This window comes from Ammospiza nelsoni, chromosome 9 (genome assembly GCF_027579445.1).
Source record: "Ammospiza nelsoni isolate bAmmNel1 chromosome 9, bAmmNel1.pri, whole genome shotgun sequence".
Lineage (NCBI taxonomy): Eukaryota > Metazoa > Chordata > Aves > Passeriformes > Passerellidae > Ammospiza > Ammospiza nelsoni.
In genome coordinates, this window is record NC_080641.1 from 31,636,870 (window position 1) to 31,660,482 (window position 23,613).

The 23,613-nt window shown below is 47.2% G+C and overlaps 1 protein-coding gene across 1 annotated transcript; it reads right to left on the reverse strand.

Annotated features, from left to right (window-relative positions):
- Nucleotides 1–1,451: 1,451 nt before the first annotated feature.
- Nucleotides 1,452–10,930, reverse strand: DHCR24 (24-dehydrocholesterol reductase). The gene is made up of 9 exons (XM_059477929.1): nt 10,656–10,930; nt 9,402–9,557; nt 8,845–8,950; nt 8,480–8,598; nt 8,122–8,385; nt 7,287–7,430; nt 6,159–6,356; nt 5,237–5,415; nt 1,452–3,643 (listed from the first exon to the last, which is right to left on the reverse strand). Exons 1-9 carry the CDS (start codon nt 10,911–10,913, stop codon nt 3,490–3,492), a joined length of 1,578 nt encoding a protein of 525 aa, XP_059333912.1. The 5' UTR covers nt 10,914–10,930; the 3' UTR covers nt 1,452–3,489.
- Between the last annotated feature and the right edge of the window lie 12,683 nt (nt 10,931–23,613).

The window sequence follows — 23,613 nt, forward strand, 5'->3', positions numbered from 1 at the left end:
GGTCTCTGCCTGGCTGAACACAGAGACTTAAAGGAGGGGTGGCAATGACACTGCAATTGAGCAGTAATTAACTATTTTCAGCTGGGACTTTAGAGAAATTACAAACATGAGAAGAGGGTGCCAGATCCTGCACATGCTCCCAAGGAAGGTGTGATGGCACACACAGCTCACTCAGGGTTAAACACATCCTCCCAAACTCTGCTACCACCCAGAGGAGTTGCACATACCTGTTCTGGGTGGTGCTACCACACCTGAGTAGCTCCAGGTCCACCACAACTCCACAGAGAAGTGGTCTGAAAAAGTGTTACCATAGCAAAGAATGAAAACCTGGAGGTGTTACCCGAGCAGGGAATGAAACCCTGGAGGCAGCGGAGAAATTGAGATGAGCAGAAAATGTCAGTAGCAACAAAAGCCGGCCATAAAAATGTAATGGGAACATGTTGTTCTCTTAGAGTTAAGTTTATCTGGTGTTGTACAAGTGTTTAGACCAGACAGGAATAATTAAATCTAGGTGTAATTACACGTTAGTATGGCTGATTAAGTATGCTAATTAATCTGCAATTATCATTTGGTGGGGGGGAGATAATGGAACACAGGTAAAACTGCGGCGATTTAAGGAAATCCTGGCTATTGTTCCCAAGGAGGAGGGCTCCGAAGGGAAATGCCTGGGAGGGCTCCGAAGGGAAATGCCTGAGCAGTGATGTGGGTGAGGGAGGGCACACAGACGCTTCTGGGGCAACAGAGGAGGGTTGTGCAATGGAGCCTGAGCCCAGGCCAGCACGGAAGGGCTTTGGCACCTGAACTGCAGCTTCAGCGGGGCTGGGGCACTTGGCAGGGAAAAGAGCAATGTGCACGCTGGGAGAAGGTGTACAGCTGTGAGCAGGGAGGGGCAGGAGCACCTCCCATGAGCCTACAGAGCTGCATGGACGTTTATCGAGGAGACAGAAGAGGTGGGTGTGAAACTCCTCAGGCTGAAGAGTGCACCGAGTCTCGACTCTCACATTTGGCTGCTCATTCAAGGCAGGGATTAGATTTATTAGCATGAAATGAGAAGAATGAAGTAATTACCCATTGTCAATGGGTAGCACCTAAATGCAAAATGGGAGTTTGTCCTCCTCAGACAAAATGTCACGGGGAAAGAAGGAAGTGGTGTGTGTAAAAATCAGGACAATTGGCATCATGAAGCTGTGTGGAGCTAGTGGGGCATAAGTGAAGGGTTAAAGGCTCAGCTATGAGGTATTTCTTTTATTGCAGGTGTGTCTTGGGGAAAAGATAAGTGAAGGTTCATGAACTTCAAAGACATTCCTACAAACACCACCTCTCTCACAATGCCCTGGGTGTCTCACCCAGGCTTTCTCAGTAATCACTGGCCATGTGGAACAACACAAGAAGCAGACAGAAATGATAAACAGCTGCTGAAAAGCAAGCAAGCACTCATTAAAAGACACTCCTTGGAACAGTACGCCGGCCAGAGCTTTATTTTCAACAGCCCATACAACCAAAAACCAAGAGCAACAGCAATGGTGTGTGTGCATGTGTGTGACTGATACAGTGCAGTACCCCATCACAGCATACAAAGTTTGCCAATAAATTAAGGTGTGAAAAAACAAACACAGTGCATACCTAAAGATCATCAGTACATAAGTGGAACACAGCCTAAGTAGAAGTATTTGCATATCCTCTAGCTGTTTTAACATTGCCCTTTCAAAGCTAACCAAACCATTCTTGCTCTGTGCAGGCTATACAAGCACTGGGCTAATCGTAGCTTCACCCCAGGGACAGTTCCCTCGTGGGGGCAGGAAGGCAGGTCACACCCTGAGAATCAACACGTGCCTTCCTGTGTACCCCTGGTGCAGCCAGGAGGTGTGGCAGGCACTCCTGGATCACTGACACAGCTCCAGGGCCCGGGCAGCACTGAGGACACTCTGCACTGGCTGTGTCTCCCCATGGAATGCTGCCCCTGCGCAGGATTTGAGGGGGCACCTTACTTATATCACTGAGTTACAGCCCAAGCTTATTCCTGCTACTGCTTTATCATTGGTTTCATCTGGACCTTAAACATCCATCTATCAATAAATAAAATCATTGGTTTAGCACACATAATAAAATTACACCTCCCACTGGTCACTGTTTGAGAAGTTCTCTGTGTCACTCCCTACACAAACCTCAAGAAAATTATTTTCCATCAGGCTCAGTAAGGTTTCAAGTAACAATTTTCAGTACTGCTTGGACAAGACACAGGCTTGGTTTGGAACCCTGATTCTGGCTACAGGGTGAAAGCATCTCCACACTTCTACACTCAAGTGTATCAAGTCCACGACTGTGCCATTTTCACCTGCGAGCAGCAGAAGAGGGAACTAACAGTACTTGCTGTTATTCTCTCTCCAGGTGACTGAAACAGTCCTTTTACAAAGCCTATCAACCTAACCCAGCTAAAATGAAAAGCAAAAATGTCACTCAAGTCAGAACCAAAGCCTGTGTGTTTCAAGGTTCACATCAACAGTTCTTATCCACAGCCACTTGCTCTAACAAACCTCCTAAAAATGCAGCCTTGACTTCCTTCTCCCAACAGGCCAGGACAGAACAATCTGAGATGAGCCATATCTTCCTCCAACTGAGTACTTATAAGGCACTAAAATTAAGCCACAACCAAACAACCCCAAAAAAACACAAACCCAAACGAAACCCAACCAAACTGACCCACAAAGAAATTAAAATTTGGCTATATGAAATAGCAGCAATTCTTCTTCAGTGGTCTACAAAGCCAGAACATTGATACTTTGGGCAAAAAAAACCAAACCAATGCACTGTTGGCCAACTACAAAACACCTAAAAAACCTACATCCATTCGCACTTCATAATCAAAATCAGTACAAATCTGATAGGCACAAGTAAAAAGCATCTTCTTCACACCTCAGTGCTCAGTTTTCCAGCAGAAGCCAGGCCTGGGGAGCTCAGCTGCCCTGCAGGACAAGATGAGCAGCCCAGCACCACCATCATGCAGCTGCAGGAGGATGGAGTGGGGATGAGCCACTGCAGAGCTGCTCCAGGACACTGACAGGAGGCAAATGTTCTTAAAAACATGATTAATTAGACAATGTGTTCAGCTTTGGCACCTATTTCTGAACCCGCCCTCCTGTTTTTCAGAAATCATGTTAAATATAGCTGGTGTAACTCCACTGTCTTCATCCATTCCCATTATTTTTCTTCTGCCTGGAAATAGGTGAACTCACCTATGTCACTACATTAGATACAAAGGCTAGCACTTGAGATTTCTTAAAAACAATCACTCTGAGTTTGGAAAACTGGTTTTAAAACATATCAAGAAATACTAAACATAAATGTGTAAAGCAGGAATTCATACCTTTAAACATCAATAAGAATGAGCTTATTTGGAGAGCAATAAAGCTTTTTTTTTTTTTAAAGGATATACTGACTAGCTATAGGTAAATTCCTCTTTCCCTGATTGCTTGGTGAGCTCAGCCAGGCTCAGTGCCTTGCAGCTTTGCAGATTTTGTCATACACTTCTGGAAAGGCATCCTTGCAATTCATCTCCTCCCTCAGCTTGTGGTACAACGAGCCATCAAACATATCCCAGAACTCCTCACGGGTCATGTAACAATCTGCATACAGCATCTGGAAACTGGAGAGAAGGGAAAGAGAAAAGACAGAGATTCAGTGTTAATTGAGCCATAAGATTTGATATAGAATATTAAAAAACAAATCAGTGCAAGTTATGAAAAGCAAATACTTAACAAAACAAAAACATCAACAATGCTTTTTAAAAACAAGGAAATACAATAGCTCATGTGGATTATGTTGGGACACTCAGCCGATTATGTTGTGTGGATTTAGTATTTTTTTCTGCCTATTTTCTTAGGATCCATGTAGGTACAGTCACAGAATCTCATATTTGCCTGCATTATAATATCCATTCAAGGCAGATGTAACAATACATTCTTTGACTTTTTCATTTCTCTGGACATTAAGAACAGAACTAAGAAGGCAAAATGAGACCAGGCCAAGAAGATAAATCCATAGTGCAAACAAAGCATGGTGTAACAAAGGTCCATTTACAAATTAAATCCTTCTTCAGCTGTGGACTCTTCCTCACTCCCACAGTGTGCTCTCTAAGCTGCAGCTACCACCAGAGTACAGCAGCAAAACACAACCTAACATAGAAGCTCTATTGTTTTGTGTGATTATGAAACTGGAAGATTAAGCATTTATCCATTGTTCATTTCCCAGTGACAGGTAGAAAACAGACCAAACTTTGTCAGTAAAGAGCTTTAAATTAAAATCTTAATTTCAAGTTAATGAAAAAAAAGCTTAAAATTAACTTTGGGTTGCTTTGTTCTCTGGCAAATCACTTCTTGCAGCTTGAAGTCATTTGCAGTCCCCAAATCATCTCGAAGCAGCCTTACCATTATTGCTCAGCCACATGGGACATGATCACTGTTAGACTGAGAAGTAGGTCAAAATAGAAATGGGGATAAATTAGACTGATGGTGTAAAAATACCATGTAGTTGCTTTTTGTTCCTGAGACACCAGCCTGTGGCTGCTCCTCCACTGACACCGCTCCAGCAAATTCAGCTGGCTCGAGTCCGTGACAGATGGTGGGCACATGCCTCACGCCCACTGTGGTCCTGTGCAACCAGAACCCAGGCAGGGAAAAGGAAGCTTTGGAGCACAAGTTTTGAGGGAGGGAAGAGCCACCAGCACACAGGGACAGACTGACTGCAGGGACAGCCAAGGCTGCCCCCCGGGCAAGGACATCCCGGTGCAAGGACGGGGCCGAGCGGCTCCGCGATGCTGCAAGGACTGCAGGGAGAACAGTTCCAAGGGCAGCCAGGGAAGCTGTCCAAACTTTTGGGATTCCTCAGTGATTCATTCCTTGGAATGAATATTCCAAGGATGTATTTTGTAGCAGCAGACTCTGCTCCCAGAGCAGCCTGGAGCTGAAAGGTGATCTGAACTCACCCAGCTCCCAACTACACTGCGAGAACTTCAGCCAGTGTTTCCTTTTGTTTGGTTGGTTTTGCAATCAAATAATAAAGTGAAATCATATTTTTAACTCACCAAAATTAGAAATTTAAATTAGTTTTCAATTACTGTGGTTGTTAAATTAATGCAGTATTAAATATTAAAGTTCTGTGGGATAAACAGCTGTAATTAAACCACATGGGTGTGAATTATATGTGACATTATCAGTGTTCTGAGGAGTGGGGTCCTTACCCATGCACACTTCTTACAAACTTTTCCATCTGCCTCATTGAAGCCCTGGCTTCAAACTGTTTGCTTTTGGGCTCTCCATAAGCTCCTATATCCACGTAGAGTTCAGCTTCATTTCCTTTGGGATGGACCATACCAGGATTGTTGGGCAATATAAAAGGACACAACCAAATAGGGTAAACCTGCAGGGGCAGGAAAACACTTTATCACTTATTTTTTGACACAATCATTCTTTAAGATCTTTAATAAATGTGGCAAAATAAAGAATTAAGAGAACTTTCTCCCAATCCTAGACTGAAGCTTTTGCTTTCAGCTCTTCCTTCTCAGCTGTTTTTAGCTGCACTTTCTAATGACCACAACACAAATGGATTGAAAATGTCCTCCTAGAATTGCATCATCTCCCCTTAAAACATTTGAAATAAAAAGGGAAAAAAACCCCAAAACACCCACAAATAAACCACCCCTGATCTCAAAGCAACAACTGAATAAACATTCTGAGCAAAAAGAGAAGGAAATGTTTTCTTTTCCAGGTCAGTCCAAAACTGAAATTATCAAAACTGAAATTCTACACTAACTAAAATAAATTCAGAAATAAAAGCAAGAAAGGGAGATTAAGCTCCACAGTTGGTGCTTGGTGAGACCACTAGTCATTTTAGGTGAAGCTCATATTTTAGTAAGTGATAAAATCTTTTAGAAGTGTCAGCTTCTACCAAAGCTTGAATCTTTTCTTTAATGTTTCTCTTTTTCAGAAAGCTGTGTTTATTTCTGCTGCAGCCTTGCATCATGGACTCACAAAGCACAGCACTCCCCAGGACACAATAATGACCTTTTGCACAAGCAGGATATTATGTCTTAACACCAGCAGTCCCATTGCTTATCACAAACAACCCAAGATTTGCTGAGTTCTAAGGAGATGAGTTCTTACATTAAGGTCAACGTGGAAGGTCTGGATTGATTTTTCAAGGCTCTTTATTGGCACCAGCATGTCCTGCACAACGTGGTGCTGCTCATACAGCTTCCTAATGGCTTCTCCTTGGGTGAGCTTCAGCAGAGAGATTTTTGGGGGGACCATCCAGCCAAACAGGTAACGGAACACGGGGTTATTGCCAAAAGGAATGATATCCTTCAAAGAGGAGAGAAAAAAAACTCTGACTGAAGAATGTGTAACTGGACCAAAAGAACACTTCAGAGCCCTTAGGGCAATATTAAGCCAGATTTCCAATAAATTTAATTGGTGATACTTTGCTGAAGTACTAGAACACAAATTAGCAAATTAGAGGGGCCTGGGCTGCACTTGGCTACAGAGCCTTGCCCCAAGCCTCCTCTGGTTCCCACTGATGTGCAGTTGTATGAATCACAACACATCCAGCCCCAAATAATTTCAAAAAATAAAAAGAGCAACAGGCTATTATCTTGCAACAGCCAAGGGAGGAGTGCAAAAGGAGCTAACTTTACAGAAGTTTTGCAAGAATAGCCAAATTTCTCAATAGCATTTTAAAGCTGTAAAATCTTAATTACCACCCGCACAGCCAACTGCTGTTTACCTTCTGCAGGAGCTGAAAGGATCTGGTACCTCACTCCAGAGATTCAAAATGTAGTAACAGGAATATTTCAGAATGCCAAATCAAGTTTTGTGTAACTACACATGACAATAAACACATTTATGAAATTCTAAGTAATGACCTGATTATGTAATTCCTTTAGGTGGGGCAGTTTTTCAGCCAGAATTTTACATTCATGTTTTTCCCACCATCTGAATTTGGAAATCACTCAGTAGTGATTTAATGCTGAAATACATACTTAAGACTTAAATTCAGAACAGCACTAAACCAAAAATTAGGAGCTTCTGATACAACACCTTATATGTCAAGAAGTGCCTTTGGATTTGCTGCACTCAAATGCAGGACTTGTAATTTTGCCATAAACTTTGCCATTTTTTTCTGTCATTAAAGACAGAAGTTGCTGCCAAGGGGAAGAATGTACATTGTACCTACAGTGTGAAGGGGCAGGGTACTTTCCTGCAGATACATTTGAATTTTGGAACTGGTCTTACTTGGAGCTCCCAGAAGATACTGCGAGTGTGTCTGTGGTAATAATGTCTGGAAGGAATGTACTCCACTCCAGTCCTGTCAGCTTTCAAATACTTCTCCACATGCTTAAAGAACCATGGCTTGTAGTAGTTGCCAATTCTGTTTATCTACAAGAAAACAAGAATTCATCAGGTAAGAGTTACACCTTGCTAGTCAACAGAGTGTGTCCCCACATTCCTTTCCTGGGAGGAATCTGTGTTATATCCTCTGGATAAGACTGTCACAAGGCATCTAGGGAGCCTTCACCCCACTTGCAAGGCTCCTTCTTAGCTTCCTTGCCATTAAGGTTTAAGGAAGGCCTCCACTGACAAGCTATTTAAGAGCCCACAAATGTGACAGAACTGAATTCCTAAAACGCCAATCTCTAACCCCATCATTAATCCAAAATCTCACATGGCAGAGAGGAAACATCCAGGTGGAGGGTTGCATGAACACTTAGCAGGACCCTCCTGTGCATGCCCTGATGTGTTTTTATTGATATTATCAGCATTAAAAGCTTGCTAGGAAGAGTGTTACTGTGAATAACTGCAGTTCAAAGCAGCATTGTTCAGCCTATGAGAAAAGATCCTTCTCCTCTTCCTCCTCCTCAGAACAATGAAATCAGTGGGTCATTTCTCACCAATAAAAGAGATTTAGAGAACACATTCTGTCATAGTAGGAATTAAAATACTCTGATGGACTGATCCAAATTTTAATCCTATGTTAAGAGATTGTTCCAATTCTATAATGGTTTTATCCTAGTACAGCTTCAGTTAGACCCTGGGAGTATTTTTTTGTAAGTAACTTCCCTTTAGTTACCTTGCTTTGCTCAGCTTCATCAGTCAGGACTCCTGTCATGATGACTGCTTCATCCAAGGAATACATAAGTCCTTCCACAAAACTATTCTCCTTTTTCTTAGACTCTTCAGTGAACTTCTCACAAATCTTCTGCAGTCCTCTCACTGGCTCATAATGTATTTTGACATATTTCTTGGCAGGAACCATTTTTATTTCTGCTGCAACCAGGAAACCCAGAGTACCACAAGACCAAGGCACTGCATAAAATAGGTCTGAGTTTTCAGTCTGCAAAAAGTATGTATGTCATACTAAATCATATATCCACACCAATAACTGTCAATGACATTGTAAATGAAAGCAAAGTAACATTTTGTCTTACTGGTGAACATCTCACAAGGCTTCCATCAGCAAGAACAAGTTCATAGGCCACACAGGTGTGCTGAAAAAGTCCATAGATATGGGATGAAGACTCAATGCCAGTTCCCATGATCAGGCCACCTTATCAAGAGAGCACACAACAAATCAAATTAAACACGCTCCAAAATGTGGGTGATTTATGAGAGCAACCTCCACTTTATAAGTTCTTTTAAGAGTATTAAAAAAAAAAAGTGCTTATAACATAAATACCACAAAGAACATAAAGGCTCAACAGCCTATTTCTAGAACCTTTAAAACAACACAATTAAAAAACCCTAATGGAAGTGCAGCAAAATGAGTGAGTCTCTTGTCATCAGCACTCCTTACCTACTGTGAGGTCATCAAGCTCTGGCACCACAGGAATGGTCCAGCCCATGGGATTCAGGTATGCAGTCAGCTGGCCCATGGACACCAAAGGCTCCACACGAACAACCTAAAAAGAAAAAAAAAAAAAAAACACCAAAATCCACCCCCAAGTTCTCAACAAATATAAATTAAAGAGTTCAGCATTAATGATGATAAAACATGGCTAACTGGATACACCTCCATCTGTTATCAGAACTCAGAGACTCACTTTCCTAAGAGAGCTGCTAAAAATAGTGGGAACTGTTTAGTGATTCCTCCTCTGCCTCAACATCTTGTTGCTCAGTGCCCAAACCCATAAATCAATCTGGTCTTTTAGACTTCAGCACATAAAAGCCAAGCAATTCCATATGCTGGGTTTTTCAGATGGAACGATCCAAGCCCACATTGCAAACCCTTGAAATGTGACAGCTCTGCCACAAAATTTTGCTCTTTGTGGAATCTAATCCCTTCAGCTCTGTGTATCGTGAAGAAAAGTATAAAATCCATGAGAGTGCATGCTTTGTGGTGGGATTTGTTACCTGTCTTTCACTGTCTACTTCCAGGACATCCATTAAATTGATCATGATGTTCTTGTGGGTCTTCTTGTACTTGCCCACTCGGAGTGACACCGTCAGCCAGCCGGGCCGGCCCGTGCACATGTACCTCCTGCTGCCTTCCTTCTTCCATTCCCGCACCTGCAAGGGCAACAACTCTCACACCAGGGATGCTTTGGAAGCCTCTCTGCAGCCCTCTGAACTCCTAAATAAAGTATGACCAGAGTGGTTTAGTTATGTAGAGGATACACTTTTAATATCCTGTAGCTCTGGGGTTTTCTTTTGGGAGAAGGATTCAGAAGGATAACAAGACACTAACAGAGTTTAAAAAACCCTCCTCTAAGGGAGGTATTATTGCTGTTATAATCTCAGTTCTAACCCAAACATAGAAAAACTGGTCTGAGCCTCCAAATGACCAGGTCTAGTGGAATCAACCTTAAGCAATCTGGTCTAGTGGAAAATGTCCCTGCTCATGGCAGGTGGGGTTGGAACAAGATGATTTTTAAGGTCCCTTTCCAACCCAAAGCCTCGTAGGATTCTACAAAAAGTTGGGAAGGAAAATGTGTAAGCCATATGAGTTCTGCAAAGCCACAGTGGTTAACACCCAGAGAACAAACAACTGCATTTTCTTCAAAGCTGAGTTGCTACTACAGCTGGTAAAAAAACCCCAGCCAACAACCCCAACCCCTCCGAGAATAATTCCCTGCACATGAACATCCATCTGCATCCGTGATGAGACAGACAAGGCAGGAAACAGAAGCGGACGTGACAGAATTACCACAAACAGCAGAGAGCACAGAATCACTACGCACATCTGCATTTCTGGGCGGAGGAAAAGTTTAATCTGGCCACGAAGCAGCTCCTGGAGCTGGCGGTGTGAGCAGTAGGGTGTGCGGGGAAGCAGAACACGCTCCAGAGCCTGCGGCTCAGACACTGATGTGCTCCCATGTTGCACACACGTGTGTCCCTGAGCCTGCTGCTGCCAAGCCCGGCTCCCAGCACACCAGCAGCGCAGGGAGCGAGTTCCACAGGAGTTCCAGCGGGACACAGCCCTGAAGGAGGCTGAAAGCCCCGCTGGCGTTTATTCCCTTGCATTCCCCCACTCCGCTGGACTTTGCCCCGGGTGCGGAATAGCGGGGTGAGGGGGAGGACAGAGATGACAGAGAGCGGGACGAGAACACGCTGTTCCCTCACAAAGCCGCGGTACCCCCGGGGTGCCGAGGTCCGGCCAAGCCTCACCTGCTCCTGGATGTGCCGGACGCGCTGGGCATGCTGCCGCGGGGCGCTGTGGAGGCGCCACACGGCCCATGCGCGCAGCTGGTAGTAGATGTCGAAGAGGATGGAGAGCGGCAGGAGGAAGAAGCAGACGAAGACCCAGCGGTGGTGCACCAGCACGGCCTCCAGCCCGCGGTGCCGCACCCAGAGCAGCAGGAGCAGCAGCCCCGCGCCCACCGACCACAGCGCCGACATGACACCCACCGCCCGCTCGCGCTCCATCACGGCCGCGCGCCCTTATGGGACCCCGCCATGCCGCGCCCGCCGCTCGCGCGCTCGCCGCCCGCGCCACGCCCCTCCGCCACCATTGGCCGAGACGTGAGGCGAGGGGAGGGAGACGACCAATCGAAGAGCTCCGAGGAGATCGGACCAGGCGCTGAGGGCGCCGATTGGCTGCGCGCGGCCGGCCCCGCGCTCCCCCTCATCGCCGCGGCCACCGGGCCCCCCCCCGCGGCGGAGGTGGCACCGCCTGGGGACTGAGGGGGACTGAGGGGGAGCCGGCTCAGACCCCGGGCAGGGCTGGGGATGGGGACCAGTAAGGGTCAGACCCCAGGAAGGGCTGGGGATCGGGACCGGGCAGGGTCAGACCCCAGGAAGGGCTCGGGGAGCCGGATCAGATCCCCAGGAAGGGCTGTGTGGGACGCAGGGCAGAGGACAAGGGCTGAGGCAGAGGGCACTCCCCGGTCAGGGTGGGGACAGACCGTGGTGGTGCTGTGGTGACCGTGTCCCCTGAGCAAGGGATGCACCCTGGTGCCTTTGGGTTGGGGTCTGGAGCAAAATACCTCCACATCCCCCACCTGTGCACCCCTCTGGTGTTGTAGGCACTAGAGAACCTGGTAGTGCAGGTGTCTCCAAAGTGCCAGCAGTTCCATTTCTAGAATAAAGAAAGGGACAGCTTGCTCTCTAAAACCCTGGCAGAAAACTCCCATCCATGGTGGAACCAATTCACATAAAATCTGTGAGAAAGGTGAGACTTTGTTTTCTGAAGTTAAAATCCCTCCAGGGATGTGTTGCTTGGGAGGACGGTGACAGAGGTCCAATGACACCCCCAGGAGGTTCTGGCACAGTCAGCGCTGTCAGACACCCTGGAATGGCAAAGGCTGAGTTCAGAGAGGAACATGGAGTACAGGTGTTCCGTGTGGACACAGCCATGATGATGTGACACAAGTGTCAGCAGGAGAAATGCTGACCTTGTCCTTTAGATGATTGATAGCTGGGAGAGGGAAACTTCAGGCAGGGAGGGATTGGGGTTCAGAGCTCAGCTGTGGCAGCCCAGCCACACATTTCAGCCCTCTTCAGACACAGGGAAGGCTTTGTTGTGAAGCTCACTTCAGGATTTCATGGAACCATTCACAGAATGGTTTGGGTTAGATGTACCTTAAAGATCACCTAATCCCACCCCTTTGGCCATGGGCAGAGCCACCTTCCCTTAGAACAGTTTGCTCAGGCCCCCATGCAACATGCCTGGAACAATTCCAGGGAAGGAAATTTTAGCACACTGCTTTTTTGGGTTTTGTCCCACAGTTTTTATTGAAGGACTAGACTGAGACTTCACAGCTCTCATATTTGGAAAGGGTCTCCTAATTTCCAGACTAAATTTACTTATAGCCAAATTATATTTGTTGCACTTGTGCCTAGTCTGTTCACTAGCTCTTCTTACATCTAAGCTGATTGATGTTATCTGCTTTTATTTATCAGTTCATCTGCTGACGGAAATTATTCATGCAAAAGAAGGTTCCCATGCTTCTAAGGGAGGTTATTTTAACCTCACTGAAGGACCTAAATAATTATTCCTGATATGAATGTGATCAAGCTCTGGGCTTATTGAATAACAGCATCATTTATTCATAAGGGGATATTTATGCCTTCAGTGTAAATACTATTTTGAACTTGTTTTTATGAAGAACCATTACAAGTGCTTATAATGTTTTTCATGTTTTGCTCTTGTTTTTGTAAGACTCTAGGCAACAGGAAGTGGGTAGGTGAGCTCAAAGATTGGGATGTGAAACTTATTTAAAGCAGAGGAGTGAACCACGTTCAGATTATGGTCAAATTGCTCGTGTAGGTACTGATGCCAGGCATAGAAAACACAGAAACGAGAAGGGGATGAGGGAAGGGGAGATAGATACTAGAAATGCTGCAGGTTTCAATTCTAGTTATCCTAGTTACTTGGGCAAAACATCATCCAATGATCTATGTAGGTTTAGGAAGATATCATCTGCAAATCTGGTTGGAAGAGCTAAGGTTCTCTTGGTAGCTTGGTGAGATGAAAATCCTTGGTTTCTTCAATTAAATTAACATTTTAAGTGTGTTTAAGCTGTTAGTGCTTCTTAAAAAAGCAGTCCTTTTCCCTTCCTCTCCTCCCTGCCTCCCTCTCCTGCCATCCCATCCGCCCACTCATGCTGTTCTGGGCATGCTGTGCAGTACAAGTGCTTCTGCTGTCACTCAGTTAAACAGGTTGGAGAGCTGATCTGACTGAAGAATTAAACATTTTCTGTTCAAATCAGGTCTTTTTCCTGCCTGGATCAGCTCCCTGTGGAGCTCACCCCGCGCAGGCTTGTGCTGGGAGCAGAGCAGGGCCCTGGCACTGACCATGGCAGAGCTCCCTGTCCTTTTGGGGCAGCTCATCCCTGCCAGCCCTGCTCAGGACTCTGCTCCTCACCCAGCAGGGCTTGGTGGTGACCATGCAAAGGCTTTTGGATAAAGGATGCAGCTCTTTGTCCAAGGAGACAGGGAGAAGGGACACAGAGTCATGGAATCATAGAATTGTTTAGGCTGGAAAAGCCATCTCAGATCATCAAGCCCAACTGTTCACCCAGCACTGCCAAGGCCACCACCCCAAGTGCCACATCCACACAGCTTTTAAACCCCTCTAGGGATGATAATTCCATCACTGCCATGGGCAGCCTGTTCCAGTGTTTGGTAACTCTTTATGTGAAGAAATTGTTCCTGATACACAATCCAAATCTCCTTGGAACAACTTGAGGCTGCTTCCTCATTCCTGTCTCCTGTTCTCTGGGAGAAGATCCTGATCCCCACCTGGCTCCAACCTCATTTCAGGGAGCTGTAGAGACTGAGAAGGTCCCCTCTGAGCCTCCTTTTCTCCAGGCTGAGCCCCACCACTCCCTCAACCTCAGACTTGCTCTCCAGCCCTTTTCCCAGCTCTGCTGCCCTTCTCTGAACACACCTCAGCCCCTCCATGTCTTCCTTGTCATGGGAGGCCCCAAAATGCACACAGAATCCAGGTGTGGCTTCATCAGCACCAAGCACAGGGGGACAATCCCTGCCCTCATCCTGCTGGCCACACTGCATGGTCATCACATATAGAGCATTTGAGCTGCACACAAAAGTGGGCTGGAGAGTTCTGTCTCCATGAGAAAAATATCAAGAGGCTTTCAGTGGCACCAAAGGAAGGCATTGAAAAGCATTAAAAAGCCCATTTTCTCTTACAAACTCTCACAGCCCTGGTACTGACTGCCACAGAGCTGCTGCTGAGCAGTACCAGGATGCTGAAAGGACAGGCATTTAATAGGAGTAATTATGAAAACTAATAAAGAATTTTGGAAGACTGCAAGCCTCCTTAAATCCGTGAAGAAAGCAGCTGATGGTTACTTGGGGTTAGGAGTCAGCTGCTTTTGGTTTTCCTGCGTGTTGGTTTGGTGCAAAGCTTGTTTGAAAGTGGAGTGTTTCTGAGGGCTGGAGGGAGGTGGTGCTCAAACTGTTTGTGAGAAGCTCCCTCTGCTGAGAAATCCAAAGTATGTCCAGTCACCCTGAAGGAAAAGCCTGTAGGGGAACGGGGTGTTTCTGTGTTTACCTGATGGTGCTCAATTGACCAACTTCCAGATGGGTTTTTTTGGAAAGGTATTTATCAGTGGGACACCTATTGCTCAGGACCTATTTTTCAAGTTTCACAGCTGTTTCATGTGAGGGAGTAGAGGTGTGTGGTGGCTTGAAGAGGAGGAAGGCAGAGGGGTTGGTACAGCAACCAACTGGAGTGGCCCTTGAGAAATCGGTCAAAGAGGGAAAATGCATTTTTAGTTACTTTAGAAACTTCCAGATAGCTCTCAGGGAGAGTGAAACACCAGCTGAAGGCTTAGGCAAGGTTAGATTGGTAAGGCAATTTTAGGTGTAGGTGGATCTAATGTGGAAGGACTTGTTTAACATCCATGGTGGGGAAAGCTCTCCATGTGCATTCGTCTGAGTCCTTGGGGTGACTTTGCTCTTTTTTCCTTGCTTTCCTCTGTCTTCTCAAGGCTGCAACCACTCTGTTCACACTGGGAAGGGCTTCACCAAGAGAAGGAATAACTGGTGCTGCAGGAATCAAGGATACCTGGGCTGTGTCCCATGTGCTCTGATAGCAATCATGTCACAAGGCTCCACTCCTCTGGTGAGGAGGTACTGTAGGTGGCTGGTGGGACCCATTACCACCTTGAGGAGAAACAGATGCAGAATATGAAGTGAAATTTGGAATACTGATGATAGCAGAGTGTGTTCTATCCTTCAGTGACTGTGCTCTGCATCAGGAGGCAAGGTCAGCTGCTGGTCAGCACGTTCACAGAGCCACCAAAAAACCCCCAGTGCTGCAGAACGTACAAGAGCTTTCGTGTATTCTGTGTGATGTGCATTAAATCCAGCTTTACAATTGCCTCTGAAGGGTTATCCTGTCTGGGATTTATAGAAAGAATCACTTGTCAAAACAGAGAAAGGAATTCAGCCCTCCCTTCACTGTCACCAGGGTGGTGTCCTCTGTGGCAGAAATTAAATGTCTGTGGCACGGCAGCGGGTGTGGAGAGCTGGTTACTGAGGAAATTTGGGTTCAAACAACAGGCTGAAGGAGGTCACACTCCTCTGGGTGAGCAGTGGGGACAGAGAGCTCATGGCAACCATCAGTTGGCCTTATAGTCCTGAGAGTGAGGAGGAGAAGTGGGTGAAGAAACTGTGATGCTCCCATCTCCTTCTGTTGGTGAGATCCTGGGGGCATCGACTGTGCTGGGCATCAGAAACCAGCTGCAGTCACTGGAAGGCAATAAATGCATTGCTGCAGACTCATGGCAAAATGCACACAAGTGCCAGGGGCTTCCAGGACGCTCAGGGTGAACTCTGTCACCAGTTGTGAACCACAGCTGGTGGGGAGCCACTCCAGGGCACCCTCTCCCCCCACCTGCCTCTGGAATATTCTTGCTTGGAGTGGCAAATGCTGTGGGAACATGCAGGAATCATTTGGTGATGGTGAAGGCTTGCCAGTGTCACCTGAGGAAACACTGCAAGTTGTTTTTCTGTACAGGCCAAATTTTGCTCCCATTTTCAGCTCCCAGCTCCCTGCCTGTGTGTTTAGCATCCCAGTACCAGATGTAGTTGCAGGACTTTTCTTCCAAATAAAGCTGAGGCTTGCACTGCCTTGGCTGTGGCCATTCTCTCTGTCTGGTGTTGTCACTCTGTCACCTGTCTGCTTTCATTTATTGCAATGTTTTAAAATTTTATGGGCCCACTCCCAGATGATGTAAACTGATAAAACTCCAGGCCATGCTCCAAAAACATCAGTGTAACTGTAGGATCTGGCCCCTTGGGTTTACTTATCAATGCCAAAGGAAAATAGAAAAGCTGTGAGCAAAGCAAAAAAAAGGAAAAGGATTGCTGGAAAAAAAGAGTTTAAGATGTTAGTTATATAAGAGTTGTATAGCTGTTAAAGTCACCTAGAATATCCTTTTAATAAATGAAGAAATCGCAGCCAGATAAGTTAATAATTAAGGGTGACAAAAATACACCATTGTTCCAATAATAAGGAACTGTATTGGTCTTACTGAAGATAAATGGAGGCGTATTTAACATGGTTCAGTGCTGTGCTGATAGACTACAAATGTCCTTTTTTTTTTAACTCGGAAACTCAGTACAAAATCAGGTCGAAAGCTGATTGCCAGTGTTTGTTCCCTCCACGTTGCTCGGCTCCTTTCAGCAGCAGATGTGCCTTGGAAGCGACTCCCACGTGTGTGGAACTGAGCAGAAGGAAGCTGGAGGCTTTGAGAAGAGGTTCCTGCCCCTTTCTGTGGAGGAGAACAAGATGTGCTCCCATGTGGGGATCATCTCATGGAGATACAGAACGATTTTCAGGCTGAGGACTGGATAAATTGACCAGTCCTCAGCTCTGCAAATCAGTGGCTGGAAAAGGTGTCTGCACGGAAGGTGATGAGGATGTGATCGCTCAGTTTCCTTTAATACAGGGAATTTCTGTAGAATCCAGCTTGGCTGGAGCCATATCTAGTAAAGTGAGACAGCAATTTCAGCACCTTCTGACACAGCCAAACCCCGGTTTTTTCGTACTTCCAGTAAGCATCAAAATATGATTGCTGCAGCACCCTGTCCATGGGGAAGAGTGGCCCACCCAGAGAAACCCTGAGACTCACAAATAAATCTGAGAATGGGTAAATGCACTGATCCTGCCCCCAGCTCATGGTAAACTCCTATAGAAACCCTGAGACTCACAAATAAATCTGAGAATGGGTAAATGCACTGATCCTGCCCCCAGCTCATGGTAAACTCCTATAGAAACCCTGAGACTCACAAATAAATCTGAGAATGGGTAAATGCACTGATCCTGCCCCCAGCTCATGGTAAACTCCAGGTGCCCTTCCAAGCCCCTCATGCTGAGCTGCAGACTCAGCTGCTTTCTGTCTCCTCCTGCCATCTCCATCCTTGGCAAGACCCATTTTTTTTACAGACTGCTTAAGGAAATCATTGAGAAATCAGTCAGCAATAAACCACTGTCATCCCAGAGCAGTTAATTACCATTATCTATGGTATCAGCCCAGAGCCTGTAATAAGCTCTGAACTTTTATTGCACTGAGGTGTCTGCTTACATCCAGGCTAATGAAGGTTGTAGGGCTGGGATGGATTTCCCTCATGCTGGAACTGGCAGAGGGAATCAGGGCAGGAGAGTTTCATCCCTCTGTGAGGCAACCAAGAGCTGACACTTCTCTGGCACAGCAGAAATGCCAGGGGAGGGAAACCACACCTTTCCAAATAAGGTAAGTAGCCAAAGAAAAGTGCAGGATGCTTTTTGGGGAGCAAGATTAACTCTCTGGATCCTGGGGGACTTCCCAGGGAGGTGGAGCAGGGAATCCTGTGTTCTCCATGTGGGATGGGCAGGTCTGTGTGCCAGGGATGCTGCTCATGGGTGCTGTCTGTGAGGTGCTGATCTAAGTCATCTGCAGATGGTAAAAACTTTCTTTTCAGTCTGAAGGTAGCTAACTTAGGCAATGTCTTCCAGCTGTTTCTTCACATGCATCTTTGCAAATGCCTGTTACTCACATTCACATCCCCCTCGTTCTTCCAAGTCAGTACTGAGTCAGTTTTTCTCTTACAGACTGAGGGAAGAGATGGGAGCAACCTGCTTGTAAACCTCCATAGGAAAAATCTCCTGCTGGTGCTGCTCCTTACAGGCAGAAATCAGGAGAACATCAGGAGTGGGGTCTCCTCAGAGCCTCACACCACAGAGCTAACCAGGCAAATTCCCCATTGAGGGAGCTGTGGCACTGGAGATGAGTGTTGGTATCCTCTGACTCTTTTAATGCCATTACAGAGAAGCTGCAGCCTGTTATTTCCCAAACTCACCTCCTGTCATTTCTTGCAGAGTTTCAAATTGTCTTCAGTTACCTAGAAACCCGTGTAAGGAGGTGTAAATGTTCTGGGTTAAAGCGAGGCAAGGTGTGCAGGCAGAAATCACAGAGCTCTTGCTGGGTCAGCAGCTGATGTTGCAGATGAGCTGTGAAGAAAGCAGACAGGCTTTTGGGCACAGCAGGGCACCAAAGGCATCCCAGGTGAGTGTTTCCCTGAATTAGAAGGGGATTCCTTACAGGTGTCTTGTACAGTATGCATGCAAGTGTGCATATGCTACATCAATGTCCTGGGAATGCTGCTCTCCTGGATTCTGAAGTATTTTACATTTGGAAGGAAGTTAGGCCTGTAGGTAAGTTGCTCTTGTGGTATAGTAAATCCTATGTGAATCCTTTGCTGTATTGTTTGGTTTAACTACAACACAAGTTAAATCTGGTAGGTTTATGTGCTGTTAAGTTTAAATGCTGTTTATTGAAGAGCTGTTGTGGCTTTTGGATGTATTCCTTTTTATCCTTACCTTCTCCTATCCTTTTGTCTCCCCCTGCCCAGCCCAGCCTTCACATAGGTAATGTTGTGTTTCTATCAGTTTGGATTGATTGACACTGGATTTTTTTTTTTTTTTTTTTTTTCTTTCTGTGCTTTAACCATTAGTAAGTAATGGAGTGAACCTTGCCAACAAACTTCGTTGTGCTGTTTCTTTTATATTAAATCTGTGTTTGCTGATACCTCAGCTGCTGATTCTTTGAGAAACCTTGGAACCTTCCTCCTCTCAGCCATTCCTTGCGTCTCTCCCCAGGCTGTCATGCTTCCAATAGAATGTTTGCAAGGTTTGCTGGCAGCATTGTAGCCCTCAGCCGCCTCCCAGCACTGCACACTGATGTGAACAAGTGCTTGTGGGCAGCCCGATGCCAAGGCAGGCAGTGGGATAATGCAGGGCATTGGAAATGGAAAACAGCTGTGGAACATCTGGCACAGATGTGTGTTGGACACCAAGGGCTTCACATGTGGTGGCAACCAGAAGAGCTGGATGGCTGCTCCACCCTTTTCCTCTAAAATTCGTAATTAAAGCTGCTTTGAGCTTCTCTTTTGCATTTTTGTGCTGAAAAATAAGCAAAGCCCATCCCACTCCCTGCTCCCTGGAGAGCTCTGTAATAGCTGCATGCAGCAGAGGCACAGAGCAGCACCAGGTCTTGGGGATGTCAGCATAGCTCTGCTGAGTTCACTGGAAAGCAAATTTAGCCAGTTTTGTGTTTAATCAAAGTTCTTTCTGCTTCTTTGAACATCAGCATTTGGGGTCAAGGATGCACAGGATCTTCAAGCTCAGATATCCAAGCTCAGATATCTGCTGCTGTGGTTCAGCAGCCAGGGCATGTCTGCCCTGGCTCTCTCTGCTCAGGTGTGATGGATGGGACTGACATCAGGCTGGACTGAGGAGCCTGCAGGGCTGGAAATCAATGTTTCCTCACTGCAACTCGCACTCCAGCAGGGCAGCAGCAGCTGGGGCATGTAAAACACACTGCATGGTGGGTTACCCACGTGTAACACAGCCGTGGTGCCTCTTCATGGGGAAAGAAAGAGCTCAGACATGGGGCTTTTCCGAGGCAAAAACCTCCAGGAGCTCAGGAAAAGTTTTGTCTGAGTAAAGGCTGAGCTCAGGCATCAGGATTTAACTCTTTTCTTCCCCCAGCCCTTGTTGGGCAAATTTCAAATCCTTTGCAGATTTTGTTGGAAAGCCCCTAGGAAGCTCCTTCTGTCCTCATCTCCCACACAGAAATTTCCCTTACAGGGAACCCAAAGCTTTGTCACACCCATTTCCCTACACAACAGCCCCAGGAGGAGCTGGCACCTCAGCCAGGTGCTCCTGTAGTGACACAAGGAGCTGAAGGAGTTTGAGAACACTGCTTGTCCATAAAGCCCTCTGTGGACAGTTCTATCTGTATTTTCCCAGTCCCTTTCCAAAACTTTCCACCACAGCTGTGCTCCTCAGTGTGGTGCAGATTTACAGGCTAATGGCTGGGACATCATTACAGTTGAGTAAGCAAATATTTAAGCTTTAAAACACTCAGAGGTTTTGGGTCCAGGGGCTTGCTAGGTGATGGACATAGCTAGTGGAGGAACCACAGCTGAAACTGATATCAAACAACTTCATACACATCTTGTTCTCCTATTATAACTCAAACTCAGTAGAGCCATTGGAACTAAATATTAAGATATATTACAAAGTACATATTGTGGTACAAAAAGGAATTTGGCATTCAATAAAGTCTTGGGTCAAAACCACAGCTGGTCTGCAGAAGGAGAACTTCTAGGTGAAGTAGCCAAAAATCCACACCCCACTTTGAGGTCAGGGGGCTGATCCCCTTTCACATCCAAATGCTTGGCATTTCTTGATGGAGACCACAAAGGAGGGCTCCCAAACCCTGCAGCTGCCCATGCAGCAGGACCTGCACTGAGAGACCCATGTGCAGCTGCAGGTTCAACCCCAAAGGACACCATGAATGTTGCTTCATGTGAAGACGTAGGACAAATATTTCCACAGCCTGGGTTTGCTGACTGGATTAGGTAGGAGTGCCTGAGCCAGTATATCAACTAGCACGACCAATTAGGCATTTTAAGAAGATGCAAATTAAGGCAAAGATAAACAGCAGGAGGTTTCTCCTTTGCTTTCCACGTGCTGAATGCAGGAATCTCTCCCATCTGCACATCCTCATGGCTGTGTGCTGCAGCCCTTTATCAGCCTGGCAGGGATGCAGTCCTCCCAGTGTGCAGGGAAACACGAGGTGTGCCAGCCCCTGGGAATGGCTTCTCCATGGATCTGGACAGCAAGGACACCTTGTGCCTGCAGAGATGTGACCCTGAAGCCACATCAGTGGGTCTGTAGTGACCTTGTCACAGGGGGTGTGAGCAGAGGTGCTTGCTGGGGGCAGCTGGGCATGGGATGAGTGTCCTGTGTGCCAAATCACTGAAGGAATCACTGTGGCCTGGCCCAGGTGCCACAAATAAGGGTTCTGGCAGGGAGCCTGTGCTCTGGATTTGGTGAATTTGGTGCATTCAAATTCATTCTTGGCTTGGTGCTCTTGGTATCACCCACCCTGTCGTGACAGGGCAGAGAGTGCATGCATCTGCTCACTCACACCCCTAATGAAAAAGCTGGCTTGTTTATCTTGATGATACAGTGGAATGCACTATTTTACATGTGATTTGCTGCAGCAGCAAAATTAGGTGAACAATGAATCAAACAGCAGCATTTTTTTTTGTGCCAGCAGCGTTGCTCAGGCTCAGCATCCTTACCTGGGGGAGGCAATTACTGGAACAATCTCCTTCCCCTGTTCCTCCTTTGTTCTTGTTCTTGCAGGGGCTGTGACTGTCTTTTATATCTCCTTGTTTTCTCCACTGCAGTTTCACTGTGCATGGGATGTTTCACATGTTTTGCACAGATATTCTGTCTTTATTCTGGAGAAGCCTTTTCCCTGTTGCAGCACCTTGTCCACCTGCAGGAAAGTGCTCAGAGAGGGAAAACACATTTTGGCCAAGGTGCTGCTAAGCTGGTAGCACTCAGCACTTCCTTGTGGTGGAATATTTGTTCGTGGCTGCCTGCAGACCAGATCTGTGGGCAAGGCAGAATGTTGTGGATGGTTATGGGGCTGAAAAACTCCATGAAGGGCACAAAGCCATCTCCCTCTGCAGCCCTGGGCTGGGAATAGCATGGAGCCATGCACTGACACCACCTTGAAGTGCTTCAGATGCTGTTTGACAGTCAAATTTCAGTTAAATGCAATATCTGAGCAGAAAAAGTTGTCTTATTGTTCTTTAACAGGCAGACTGCTGATTCACAGTGCCCTCACATCACTGGGTGCTGGCCTTGGGGACTCCTGCCCCATTCTCCTCTTGGATGGAGACCCAACCTGCTGCAGGGCCACTCGTGTGTGAGCCAGCCCTCTGTGTGCCCCAGTTTGCCTTTTGTAAAACTCCACAGTGGCTGCAGGTAAATGGAGCTGTACACTCACAGGTTCTCAGCTGGGCTGAGTGTCTTTCAATCATGTATGAAGCAGATGTGAATTCCACAGCAGGGCTTTGCCTCAGTCCCTGCAGCACGTGCAGGCAAACCTGGAGCTGGTTTTGAGCTGGTTGTGAGCTGAGGAGCTCCAAGCAGTGCAGGAGCAGCAGCCCAGGGTATCCACAGGAATGGCTCTGCTGTCAGTGATGCTCAGCTGCAGCCCAAGGGCAGCGTGCTGCATCTGTGCATCTGTGGATGTGTGAGATGCACAGCCACAGCACAGCAGAGCAGCTCTTGCTCAAATCTCCCTCCAGCTCCGTGAGGAGGAATTGTGCCTGAATCCAGATGCTGTCATACCCACCATCCTGAAATTCAGATCACAGCACCCTCAGCTTGTTTAATATCCAGGGGTCCTGAGTGCTGCAGGGTAATGGTTTTAAACTAAAAAAGGGTTGATTTAGATTAGCTATAAAGGAAAAAAGTTGGGTTTTTTTACAGTGAAGTTGATGAAACACTGGCACGGAGAGGTGGTGAATGCCCTGCCCCATTCCCAGAGATATTCAAGGCCAGGTGAGACGGGGCTCTGAGCAGCCTGATCTAGCTGAAGATTTCCCTGCTGCTTGCAGGGAGGTTGGACTATATCGCCTTTAAAAAGTCCTTTCAAACCCAAACCGTTCTAATTCCATGGACCAGGAAAAGGGACAATATTAGCGTTAGACACAGAGCTGAGGAGAACCGAAGTGGTCACAAAGCAAGGCTGGGGCAGCGACCCACGTCGTGGGTGTCCCACGCATAGGACAGCAGGGCTGTCCCAGCCGCAGCGGGGGCTCTGCATCCCGAAATTCCGGGAGCGCCGCGCCCCGACGGGACGGAACGGGACGGGACGGCAGCGGGCTGCGAGGAGCCGGGCTGTGCCGTGCTGTGCCGTGCCGTGCCGAGCCGAGCCGAGCCGAGCCGGAGCTCCGGTCCCTGCCCGCCCCGAGGCGCCGCCGCCCCCCGCCCGCCCCCGGCCCCGCCCGCCCCGCGGAGCCGCCGCTCCGGAGCGGGGCTGCCGGCGGCGGTGAGTACACGGCGGGGACACGGGGGGGACAGCGAGGGGACACGGGCACCCCCCGACAGCGCCCGCGGTGCCTCGGGGACGGGCACAGCCGGGAGGGGACGCGGGGCTCAGGCGCGGCCCCAAAGGGGGACGCACACGGGCTCTCCTCTGTCCGCACCTGCCTCGGGAGGATGAGCGCGCCGGAGTTCTTGGAAGCTCTTCCAAGGCATCCTTGTTACTTTGCTTTGAATGGGGAGCAAACCCCCGCTGGTAAT